The sequence below is a fragment of the Eretmochelys imbricata genome, chromosome 8 (assembly GCF_965152235.1).
Source record: "Eretmochelys imbricata isolate rEreImb1 chromosome 8, rEreImb1.hap1, whole genome shotgun sequence".
Taxonomy (NCBI): domain Eukaryota; kingdom Metazoa; phylum Chordata; order Testudines; family Cheloniidae; genus Eretmochelys; species Eretmochelys imbricata.
In genome coordinates this window covers 23,645,294-23,658,132 of record NC_135579.1, presented here as the reverse complement: position 1 = coordinate 23,658,132, position 12,839 = coordinate 23,645,294, and the positions used below count along the sequence as shown (strand labels likewise).

Sequence of the window (12,839 nt, the reverse complement as noted above, 5' to 3'; positions counted from 1 at the left end):
CGCAGCAACTTTCAATATCAGCAATTCTTCCTCCCCGCCTCCCTCTAAAACTCTTCAGTTCAGGAAAACCAATCATAATAATAGTTACTGTGCTTGTTGTGTTAACATCTCCCTTTTACTCTTTGATTTTTTCCAATTCGTCAAAACAGGACATATCCCAAAAGCAGCATTGGACACTGACAGGCTTGCTTTTAACCTGCAAGTAAACTAGTCAATGTGAAATCTGCAAGTTTCTTGTTTCACTGTGTGTGATTCTACTAAAATCCTTGCAGAACTGACTTTAAAACTTACAACATAACTAAAGCCTGCGGGGATCAAACAAAATATGAACAGGAAGGGAAGGGTCTGATAAATTTTTACATTTATAGATTTGCATCAGTTTTGTTTTAAAAAGGAAAATGTAAAAAACAAGATATATATATATATATATAAGGTGCCACAAGTACTCCTTTTCTTTTTAAGATATATATTGCCACACTTCCATTTTGTTTATGCCACTTCACTAGTTTACCTTGTTCACAGACTACATGTTTACATACAAACCTGAATATTCTTGCCACAGGGATATTCTTTGTAGTCAAAGATCTTGAAAATGCCACCAAACGTTTTAAAGTGGCTTGTTATACTGTATAATTTGCATTATCATTTCTGATTTAAGTCAAAGAAATCTACAAAATGAATTATTACAAAAGCATGCTTTTGACAATTTGGGTTCCACAAAGGAAAAACGTAACAGTGATTGTTAATATGCTTTATATTTGGTATAAGGTGATACAGATAGTGTGCAAGAAGGAAGTTGTCGTAAAACTATTGTAACTTCTGTTTCTCTCACTCAGAACTTTTGAAAACATGCACCTTTGGGCTGAATTTTTCCATGCATTTTCCCTGGCTGAATCTAAAAGTTTTAAGCCATTTTTGAGTAATGATAAGATGGAAAAAATTGCTTTTTTGCCATAGGAGGAAAGGGGAACAAATTGTTCTCAAAGGCTTTTTTGTTTGGCTTGGTTTTAGTGATGGTTGGAGTAAATAAGCTGAACCTCATGAAGTAAATTTATTTTTGTACAGAGTCCATAAAGAATAGCATGTAGTTTGGGAAATTTGAACAAATGTGATCGTTAAAATACATGAGTTTAAGTATTGCCACCTCAATCACTGACTCTGCTTACTACTTTATGGTTGCAAGTATTATAGAGGGAGTTTTGCCATTGATTTCAATGGGGCCAGAATTTCACCCCAAGAGTTTGTGAACCAAAGGGTCACAGCACGGAGCTATCAGACCCAATTTTTTTGACTGCTTGACCTAATCCTAATCCACCTGACCACAAGGCAAGGCACCAGCAACCCTAAATGTGTTGTTGTAAAGATACTTGTCTCTCAGCAATAGTTTGAGATGTTGCTCTCAGATATAGGCATATAACACTGAACAATCCAAACCTTAGCATTATTTTATCCTGTATTTTCATATTTCTGGAAATCGGTTCTTTTTTCTCTTCAAGGTGATGGTGCAAATGATGTGAATATGATTCAAGCAGCTGATGTTGGGATTGGAATTTCTGGCCAAGAAGGCATGCAGGTATCCCTTCAATTTATCCCCCTTTCTGTTTTTATTAAGTAGATCTGAGTAGCATCAAGGGCTTATAGAGGGACCTTTATTTTGAGTAACAACTTGAAATTAAGATACAAGTTGGCATTATTGCTATCCTGACATTATCCTTTCCATCATTGTGGGGCTAACTAGATCATCAATTAACATGTATGTATGTTTATCCTAAGCTTGAAAAATCAGCAGATGAATATCCATCAATGGAATAACACCTGCTTTCTGGATCAACTCTTCAGTAGAATTTCCCCAAGATACTGGTACAGGGCTGCTTTTCATCCTAATTTCATTCCAAATATTTCCCCTCTCTCATCATCCTAAACTCATTAATACATTTTTGTGGTGCATTTTATGGAGGCAGAAGGATGCAGGTTCATATTGGGAAGATTGAGAGTAGGTTTTTTGGTTAGTTAATCAGCCTTAAAGTGTCAGCACAATGGTGGGTGATTGCCTCATTGGTCATTCTTAAATCAGGTTATGTTGGGTAGAGATAGATAGAATTTTTAATAAATAATCTCAATACTTTTTTATTTAAGGCTGTGATGGCCAGTGACTTCGCAATATCTCGATTTAAACATCTCAAGAAGCTGCTTCTGGTCCATGGACATTGGTGTTACTCTCGTTTGGCAAAGATGGTGATTTACTTCTTCTACAAAAATGTGGTAAGATGCAAATGATCCTGGATGCCTTGGTTTACTTCAGTCAAGGTGACTTAAAGTACCAGTTCTTGTAGGCCATGTTTCTTTAATGTTCATTGAATTGCAATTCCTTTTTCTTCATTTGGACAGTTCATGGTTACTCACAAATTCACTCTTACTACTCTACTGACCTAAAGTTACTTCAGAAAAAGTAACATCTAGATCTTTCACTGTATGAATTGAAAATAGTACTGTCCCAGAAGAGGAAATACCTCAGTTTAGTGACTTTTTTTAGTTCAAAAACTTTTCCAGTAACGCTCATGAGCCTCAAAATAAAATTTGCATAAGGAATGGTAGATTAGTGCTAGAAGATGGAAGATGACTTTACATTAGGCAAGAATTTCTTGTGAAACTTGTGAATTTTTGTTATTAATTTGATAGAAATTGCTTGCAAGCACTGGTGCGGTCATATCTAGCATTTTTATTAAAAGTTTAATGTGTATGCAAATAAGCTGTGCATTGAAGAATAATGTAAAGTGGATAAACTTGAGAGTAATACTCTTTCAGCAAGCCTGTGCAAACAAGTCTATTTGACTTGAAATAATTCTGAGCATGAAAGACTATTTACTTAAAATTCAAAGTGTTCACGTTTTAAATTTTTTTTAAAGTCATCATTTTAAATAAGGATCATGTCTTATCAATATTAAAATTTGTAATGGAAAACTTTTTTGGTCTGGGCATGCTTTCAAAGCTTAAATGATATTTATTTGCGACATGAAATAGTTTTCTCAACTGGAATGCTGTTGTTCATTATCTCCCCGCTGCCGTTTGGGAGTGGGAAGAGACCTTTTGATTCCACAGTCACAACCAATTTTGTAAAAAGATTTAAAACTTGGTGTTCAGAACTGAATAACTGAATTGCTCTGCTGTACTTTCTTAAAGGACATCCACTGTGATGCATTGATTTAAAACCAAAATATTCCTTAAAGGTACGCTGCATTGATTAAGTGAAGGAATGCAAAGCTATCTGTTTAAGATCTCTCTAGGTGAAATGAATGTGTGGTGTGGAATATTAAGTAGCTAAAGGTGGAATGGATATGTGGTGTGGAAGGATATCTCCGAGCTCTCCATGCTATTTAAACCCCATTGGTGGACCTATTGGCTGGGATTAACTCTGTACTGCAAAATGAGAAACTCACACCAGCCCCAAATAGACCATCACAATTGGTGAAGGTCCAAAGAAGAGGCCACAGGAGATCTGTGACTTTGTGGCTCCTGGAGCCCAAAGTAAAATGAAATTTATACTTACCAAAAGCAGTTTTTCTTGCAAGTTCGAAATGTTGGGACTGCGTCTATTCATAATGCATCGTGGTGTTTTCTGTTCACTTTTCTCACAGAGCTACGTCAGCCTGCTCTTCTGGTACCAGTTCTTCTGTGGCTTCTCAGGGACCACTATGATAGATTACTGGCAAATGATCTTCTTCAACCTCTTTTTCACCTCGATTCCCCCCATCCTTTTTGGAATCCTGGATAAAGATATATCTGCAGAAACACTCCTAAGTTTGCCAGAACTATACAAGAGCGGGCAAAATTCAGAGGTGGGTCTTGGCTGCTGGCGTAACTGTACGAGATCTTATCTGTTTGATAAGACAGTGGTTCTCAACTTTTTTCATGCTCCCCCTCCCTGATATCCACTATCCACCTATTCTTTCTCTTCTGCTGACATCCAGCCAAAGGATTGTGTAACTGGGGTCATGGCAAGTACCTGTGAGTGGACTTGGAGTGGAGGTGGTGGTGGAAGCTGGGCTGGGTTCTGGTGAAAATGATGGGGCTGCGTTGGAAGGTGTAAACCGGAGGATTGGTGTGGTCACAAATCTCATGGGCCTGATTGGCCACTGAATCACTCCAGTTTCACTCCTGTGTAAGTCCACTGAAGACATAAGGTGGGTGAGGTAGTACCTTTTATTGGATCAGTGTCTGCTGGTGAAAGAAACAAGCTTTGGAGCTTCCACAAAGCTCTTCTTTGATGGAAGTTGGTCCAATGAAAGATATTACTTCACCCACCTCATGTCTCCAACATCCTGGGGCCAACACAGCTACAACACTGTAAACAACATAAGTCCATTGAAGTCAGTGGAGAGCTGCATTGGTAAATCAAACCCGAAACATTGCAACCCTGAAGACTCTTAACATCAGAAGGATGTAATGTCTCTAACCTGAAGAAAGATGAAGTGGAGGAATTTGTAAAGACTTTTGTTTTTCATTATTGGAGGGTGTAAGGAGAAATAAATGAGTGGAGTTGAAAGGTAACAGCTGAGTGTAAAAACAGCATGGCCCATGATTAAATTGTGATGGGGTCTGAGTATTTGTAACCTAAGCAGGAGTTCTAAAGGAAAAGCTTTCAAAGTGAAGATGACAGTAGAAAGTGACACGTAAACTTAAGCCTTTAGATCAACAAAAGGCTGTCAGACTGTGTGTATGCACTCCTGCTGTTATGTTTAGAAATAGTCCTTTTAATATACAAAGTACTACTTTTGCCACTGTAAGAGTTTGGTGTCCCTGTTTCTCCAGGCCTGGATGCTTTCATTTTTTCCTTTGAATACTTCGAAATTGATAAAAATCCGGGAATATGTGTAAACAATTATATTAAGCTTTTTCTCAGACCTCCCTGTCAAGTTCAGAGAACCAGGCTGATCTTCTATTTATTTATTACAAATGCACACACTTTTTTTCTGTCATTTTAAAATGCCTTAGCCTAGCTTGGGCTCAACTGTTCTTTTCTAATCTGTTCTAAGCAAAACCTTTTTGGGGGGCAGATTTTTTACCTGCCCTTTCCAGGTCCCAGAACAGTGGAATACAGAAGGAGTCAGGGCTCCTCCATTTTATGCAGCAGCCACATTTTTAGTCTGGGGTGTGATTTTCAGAGGTGCTGAGCACCCATGACTCAGATTGGTTTCACTTTGATGTTCTGACAGTCCAGCTCTTGGAGTGCAAAGTGTGGAAGGTAGTCAGACTGCCAACAGACTCTCTGAAGAGGTCTCACCCTCTTCCAACTCCAGCTGTTGGGCTCGTCTCAGTGGAATGTATTTCTTCATGTCTTCAAAGGGCATAGTCATTGGTGCTCTGGCATTCTGAAGGCCTCATCAACCTGCCACTCCCATAGTGACCCTACCTGTTACTGCAACTGTGGCATTAAAAGTCATGATAAAGCCCTAAATGTCAACATGTGCAATCACATTACATTTCCCTAAACTTACTGTTCCATGGAAAAGAGTTTTAAAGAATAACATTTGACCCAGTCCTTCAGCCCTTATGGGAGTTTTGCCTGAATAAGAACTGCAGGATCAGGTTCTTAAAGACAATGACTTAAATGGATGCAGTACAAATTAGGAGAAACAGTGTGATAATGGTTATCCCTCACTTCCTACAGACCTACAAGCTGTCAACTTTTATTATTGCCGTGTTGGATGCCTTCTACCAGAGTCTCATCTGCTTCTTTGTCCCTTATTTGGTACGTACATAGAGGATTTAAACACTACTTCTTTAAAGAGGTTTAAAAAATACCCCAAAACACCACAGTTTTCTTAAACCTTGACTAGTAAGAATGCATATCTGATTTTTGTCTATTTTCTAGACGTACAAGGACTCTGACACTGATGTCTTCACATTTGGAACCCCCATCAATACCATCTCTCTCTTCACAATTCTCTTGCACCAAGCTCTAGAAATGAAAACTTGGGTATGTCTGTAAACGTGATGGGTACAGATGACAATTTTACTTTTTGTGTATTTAAATATGATTATATGGTAGTGTAGATAGGGCCTACAGAAAGCCATGGAATTGTCTTTGAGTCATTTTTTAACTCTGGATCACACAAAGGAAATAAGTTTCTTTATATGCAGTGAGATATCATCAGTGAGCCAACAAAAATGGATGATTTGCCTAGAGTAATTGCCTCCCTGGAATACCTTTGATTATTCATACAGTGTCTTTGGGACAGAACAATGCAGAATTCTGCAGTTAGGCATCAGAATAGGAGACTTTATGCCATGCTCTTAGAGATAGTCTTTCTTACTTGCAAGTTATTGTCCTTTGAATGAGTTATGTGGAGGAGAGCATGTTTTATTCTGTAATATATACATATTGCATTATGCAGTAGTTCTCAATAACATGATCTATACAGGTATGTTCTTTCTAATATCCTTATGTGTTCCTCTGTACTAAAACTAAAGTCATGGGATCCAGCATCAGTGTTTGGTGCCATTAATGTATTCTCTGCTTCTGTTCATAGACACGCTTCCATTGGATCACAATGATTGGAAGTGTTCTGCTTTACTTCATCTTCTCAACTATCTACAATGCTGTCTGCATTGTTTGTAATGAACCCACAAGCCCCTACTGGATTATGGAGGATCAGCTGTCAGATCCTAGCTTTTATTTAGTGTGCTTCATTACACCAGTCGTAGCACTTTTACCAAGGTTTGAACGTTTGATTTTTTTTTTTTTCCTTCCCAATGTTGGGATTTGAGGGCATTAGGGTAAGATGATGATGATGATGATAATGATGCCTTGTACAGATAAAAACGATATTGTCCTTAGCTCTCTGAGTCATGTTTGGTCCAATGTGAGACATGGCTTCTATTCTCAGTTCAGCTGTTGGCTCATACAATTATCTAAGCTTTGGCAAGTCACTTTACACCTCTGTTCCTCCTTTTGCTCATCTATAAAATGGACATTGTCATGCTTACCCTCTTTTGTGAAGTGCTTTGCGATTTTACAAGTGAAAAGCTGCTATAAAAGTGTTCAATATTATGGGTACAGCAATATTCAGTGTACCACTGTTTGGTAAAGGGTAGGTTTAAGTTTTGAATTGTCCCCAAATGCAGTAAAATCTTGAAAAATATCTACTTCTATCATGTCCCTATATTATACTACATCTTTAAATAATTAACATCTTAAAATTTAGCAATGCATTACTGCAGATAACTAATAATATCTTCTTTATATATAAACGTCTTCGTACAGCCAGAATCTTAGTTTACTATTGTGATGCTTTGAGGGTTCACTCAGACCGAAAAGGGCTTCTCTCACCACCTGCCCTGGGACCCTGATTGCCTCTGTGCTGTGCATCTTTGGCTCAGAGCCCTGACACTAGCAGCATGCTCACAGCCCAGTGGTCTCACCCTGGTTCCACCCTTCTGGTTCCAGCTCTCCCCAAAAATGTCTCCTCTGTAGTGTCCAGTCCCTCTTACTGGACACTTACAGAGGTAACCCCAAGTTCACTGCCTCCTGAGAGCCAGTACATGCAACCTGGGGCTATAAACTCAACCTTAATAAATGGCACTGGGATGATTTATAGTAAACTAAGAATGCATATATTAACAACAATCATAGATTTTAAGTGATTTCAAGAGAGAGTGACAGCAATCTCAAAAGGTTACAAACAAAAGAAATATAATATGCTTTCTAGTGTCTAAAATTCAATTCTAGCAAGATATAGCTTTGCCTAACAGTTTCTTACTCACACTAAGTTGTCAGCGTTCTCCAACTAGTTTAGTAGGAGGACTCATTTTTTGTAGATACAGCAAATTGGCTTCTTTGTTCTCCCAGGAGATGGATGACTCAAATATCTCTTTGCCCCCACATATATTACCCCAAAGTTCATTGTCTCTGTTTCAAGAGCCAGGAAGGCTTTCTGAGGGGTACAGACTCCGTCTGTGGTTGTGATCATTAAGTGGTCTTCTCCCCTGCTTGTTGGCTTGGTTTACCTTATATGTAAATGTACCTGCATTGTCCTCTGCCTGTGATCAAACTGGTGAGACAAGGAAAAAATGAGAGAAAACGGTTTTGCCTCCTATGTCTGTTTACAGACTACAAAACAATATCAGAGGGCATGCGTAATTTCACAAACAACATTGTTACATACATTTCACGGTAATATTAATGACCAGCAGGGTGGTAGTTTTCAAATGACATATTACAAGACACCTGTTAAATGAATATCATGGCAATGATGTGTTGAGGGCAGTGAGTGTGTCAGGCCTATTGTGAGTTACAGTATAGTGTGTCCTCTGCCAGCAGGTATGGAGTGTCTCGCAGGGTCACAACTATATGCCAAATAATGGATGTATTGAAAAATATTCAGTGATAATGTTATTGTTTTAACAGGTGACAGGCTAAAATATATACTTTCACTTCCTTATGTGTGTTGTTGTTAACACCTTAGGTTATTAGAACTAAAATAGTTTATAAAAACAAATCTCCTATTCCCAGATTATGGTGCTAATTTATTTTTTGCACTACATTCAACTTGGACAATGAAATAAGACTAGTTTGTTTCACTTTTTGTTTCTAGTCAGTTTCACTTTTGTGGTTGTCATGAACTGTAAATACTAGTTATGAAAACAATTCCTTTAATAATGGATTTTGTAAAACCACTTTTCAAATGCTTTATAAAATATGGGCCTAAATGATCGGAAAGGTGACCATTTAAGACTAGATAACTTTTTTTTCTCAAATAATACCTGTCCAATGAGTACTATATTTCCATGTGTTTTTAGATTTACTTCTGTTTATATGCTGTGCTATATAAGGTAAAGATGAAGTGCCTCATAGTTCAGTGCAGTCCCATGTCTTCAGGGTACAGCATCTTTTACTGTCTGTTTTGTTCCTGTATGATGGTTGTGTTCCTATCAGCCCATATTCACTGTTGTCATTTTTGACCCTGAGCTTTCTAGGAAGAGCTACATCAAACACATGGTTAAAAATTCATGTCTCTATCTTGGGGATTTATTCATTGAGATCATTGCTGCCTCAGCAGGATACTGAGCTTAAGGATTTTTGTCTTGATAACAGGGGTGGAGCACTGCTGTTCCCTCTTGTAGGCACCCCAGAATATTGTCTTTAGGAGTTTCTGTTCACACAAAATCCAGCTTGAAGTCCCGCCCTAGATCTGAGTTATAACAAAAACACTCCTTCCTGTGATGTACAGGTTCACACTCAAATTAAGTTTTCTTTTGGCTGTGACTTTCTTCCTCTTGGCATGCTGATTGTTCCTTATCTCCCCTGTTTCCCACCTGGAGTTTACAACTTTCCGACTCCTCACTATCTCTAGGAGGTAGGGTTAAAATTCTTGAGCCTCAATTCCTCCTCTTGTCCACAACTTCTTGTACTTATTGATTTTATAGGTTGGAATTGCTAAGACATTTACTGTTTGGTGAAGGACGTCCCCATTTGCCCTTGCTTGTGTGCAGGGGTTTTGTAGTAGCTCTGCATAGTTCTTTGAGAGATGCCCCATGCACACGACCAAAAGAATTTTACTATGCTTTCCTGTTCAGAATAGAATATGAATCTCGCTCTTGTGAGCTCCCAGCTTCATGCAACTTTCTTCAACTTTCAGGCACTGCCAGGGAGCTGGAAGAAGAGTGGGTGCAGCAGAGGCAGGATAAAAGCAAGGAGTCTCTGCCTGACTGGCCCTAGCCTCTGCAATTTTCCAACGGTCCACAAATTCTTGGGACAGAATCCTCTGTTCCTTGTACTGGGAGAGTGAAAACCCCCATGCCCTTCACCTTTCCCTATTTCCCTGCCCACTTCTGCCTCCACACACCACCTGATCTCAGTGTGAGGGGAACTTCAGAGTTAAGATCCCTTCCTGCATGGGAGAGAAGGGAACTGGGTCCTTTCTTAACACAGTTTCAAACAGCACTCCCTCTGAATTGGTTTAGGATATATATTGGCCAGCCATGTGGACAAAGGCCAAATCATGTTCCAAACCCTTCTCAGAAACTGTCCTTACGGTGTGGCTTTGGTTTTCAAATATGACCTGGTAGTGTAAAGACAGGCACCATCTCTCTAGGGAGCCAACTGTTTTGCTGGTTCCTGAGCCACCCTCAAGCTGGGATTGTTTTTACTTCCAAGCCTCAGACGAGATGTTAAACTAAGATCCTGTCTGCCCATCCCCTTTCTGAATATGGGAGAATATAACCCCAGTGTCCTGACTGATAGTGCTTCTCTCAGTGAAACTAATCTGTGTCTGACCTTCCTTGCCCTATGCAGTGACTGCACAACCTGTATTATCATAATTTATATAGCATCATAAGTGTAAATGACTCTGTACAATAGGAGGACTGTGTGTATTTAAGTGCCTCCATTAGAAATATTACACCTCTCTGCCAGAAACCTGCATAACAATGGAAGCTGAAAGATCAGAGTTAGATTTTTGTCATGTTGTGGCAAATTACCAGTGAAGCCCATTATTAATGCAGTACCCTTCTTCACCTTTCACCAGGTATCTTGTATTGGCCGTGCGAGGAACCTTCAGAGTATCTCCGATTCTGAAAGCTCAGCAGCTGGATAAGCTCCCTAAAGAGCAACGAGACCGGGAAATCCAGAGGTGGAGGTCAAGAAAACAAGGCATCCCAACCACATCTGTGGTATCACCCAGCGATGAGGTTGACCGAACCAACAGTAATTTACGTGTGTCACAGTTTCTGGGCCAAGCAGCAGTTACACCCCATGGGAATAACGATACCCAGGGACTCTCGACTCCTGAAATGAATCACCTCAGGGACTGGATGCTAAATGGAGAAGGTAATTCTTCCACCAGGAGGTGCGCAGGGGAAGAAACTACTGCTGCCAACTTCTTAGCAAGACCCTGTCCTAGGCAAGATCTACTTGAGCCCACTAGAATACCATCTCCTGGGCTGTTCGCTAGCCAGCTGACAAGTGATAACGCTGAAGAACTTACCCCTGGAAGCCATCGGAGGTCTGTGAGCTCAGTGACACTGTAAAAGATTTGCAGTGGCAGGTGTTTGAACTCGGGACATATTGTGCTGCTGCTGTGCGGCCCACATGGAGGGGGAGTACAGAAGTGGGAGATAACGTTTCTATTTATATTCAACTGTGAAGCTTTCTAGATAGACAGACACACGGATTTACAAGCCTGCTGGAACAGTGTAACATAATCTGTAATACTTACATAGCCCATGTTCATGTATCTTTCTGGGGAGGTGGGAGTCACTAGCTGGTTGGTTTTGATTAACTAGGGGAATATGACATGAGCATCAGTTAGTCACTGTGAAATGCACAGTTTGGATGAAAACCAAAGATGTTGCTCACCAAGGAACATTTTCCCTTCACAATAATGGTAGTCGATGTGTTGATTAAATGGTAACTACATGCTTAGTTCAGTGAGAGGGAATCATCTTCTAGGTCTTTCCTTAAAGCAGCAAATCCCATTCCAGCTCCTTTCAAGCTCTGCTGCTTTTTCAAGGGGCACCAGCAACTTAAAAATCACACTTCTGTCTGACAATGTGTTATCTCCTACTGTTACAAGTGATACCTAAGATGACTGTAACAGAAAGAAATTAGAAAAAATGGTATATTTTTCAGTCTGTATGCTTTATGCATGTAACAATACTGTGTAGATAGTCAGTTTCACTGCTTCCCTTTTATAGTCTGTTTCACCCTTTTTGTCTGGGTTGATCTTCTACACAGCAGTAGAGGGCAGTGAAGAAAAGATTTTAATAAACAGAAAAATGTGCATATAAAATTACAAAAAAAACTGGCAGGAGAACTTCAGGGGAGGTGTAAGACTTGTACTTTTGAAAACTACCTAATTTAAACCAAAAAGTGAAATAGAAATATATTAACCCCCGCCAAATTTCAATTCAAGTAAATATTCAACCTAACTAGAATTCTCCTAGCTTTTTCATTTGGAGATAGTGTTCCTCCCTTCTTGCCCTATACTATTATGGAGTGTTGCTGTGTTCTGTCAGACACACATAATGTTCTACCCCAGAACTGGATGCAGTCAATGATGGATGTGAACATCCCTATGTGTTTATCGATATTCTTGGGATCGTTTTGAGAGGAAAGTTGCTGAAGAGAGAGAAAATATTTTAATAGTGAACTATACAAATCTATACCAGATCTGAGAGTCAGGCAAGTAAATTACTTTGAATGTGAGATATACAATATGAAAGGGTGCTAATCACATTATCGTCGTAATAGCAAGTGGTGAGTAAAATGTGGTGTGTGTCTTCAAGACTTTTAAAAAATACATCTCTAGATCTTTTTCAATACCTCAAAGTAATAAGAAATAAGAATAATCATAAATGACTCCAACATTACTAGCTGTTGTAATGCAGTGAATGATGTCTCTATTGTTTCTCATAGAAATACTGACTTATTAGCACTGTGTCAAGTTGCAGGATGTCACAGGAAAATCTTCACAATGTGGGGCTTAAACTGAACCCAATCATGCACTAAATCTATCTTGCCTGGCACCTGTGACTCAACCACTGACTCTCTATTTTAGAAATATTTTTAGCCTTTTATATATGTATTATTTTAGCTAATTTATTATGACACATCACAATGTGTGATCCCTTTTTAATAACCCATTTAGCAAATACTCATTTGGCTTTCAGTGTATTCTGAGGACTACTGTAACTAATATCTTCAAGTTGTGGTTACTTTAAAACAAGTCAGGCAGGACTGAATATCATGCCAAGCACTTAGATTTGTACTAAAACTGTAGCTCATTTATAACTGTAACCAGTACAGTATTGTCTGCTCTGATGGAAGTAGAAGGCCATTG

At 39.1% G+C, this 12,839-nt stretch overlaps 1 protein-coding gene across 1 annotated transcript in view; it reads left to right on the top strand.

Moving 5' to 3' along the window:
* The window catches only part of ATP10B (ATPase phospholipid transporting 10B (putative)), an 83,665-nt gene extending 72,637 nt beyond the window's left edge, over positions 1–11,028 (top strand). Inside the window, exons 16-22 of the mRNA XM_077823975.1 lie at positions 1,497–1,573; positions 2,137–2,262; positions 3,636–3,836; positions 5,669–5,749; positions 5,873–5,977; positions 6,531–6,718; positions 10,527–11,028. Of these exons, the coding sequence (XP_077680101.1) occupies positions 1,497–1,573; positions 2,137–2,262; positions 3,636–3,836; positions 5,669–5,749; positions 5,873–5,977; positions 6,531–6,718; positions 10,527–11,028 (1,280 nt within the window). The remainder of the gene's footprint in view (positions 1–1,496; positions 1,574–2,136; positions 2,263–3,635; positions 3,837–5,668; positions 5,750–5,872; positions 5,978–6,530; positions 6,719–10,526) is intronic.
* The last annotated feature ends 1,811 nt before the right edge of the window (positions 11,029–12,839 follow it).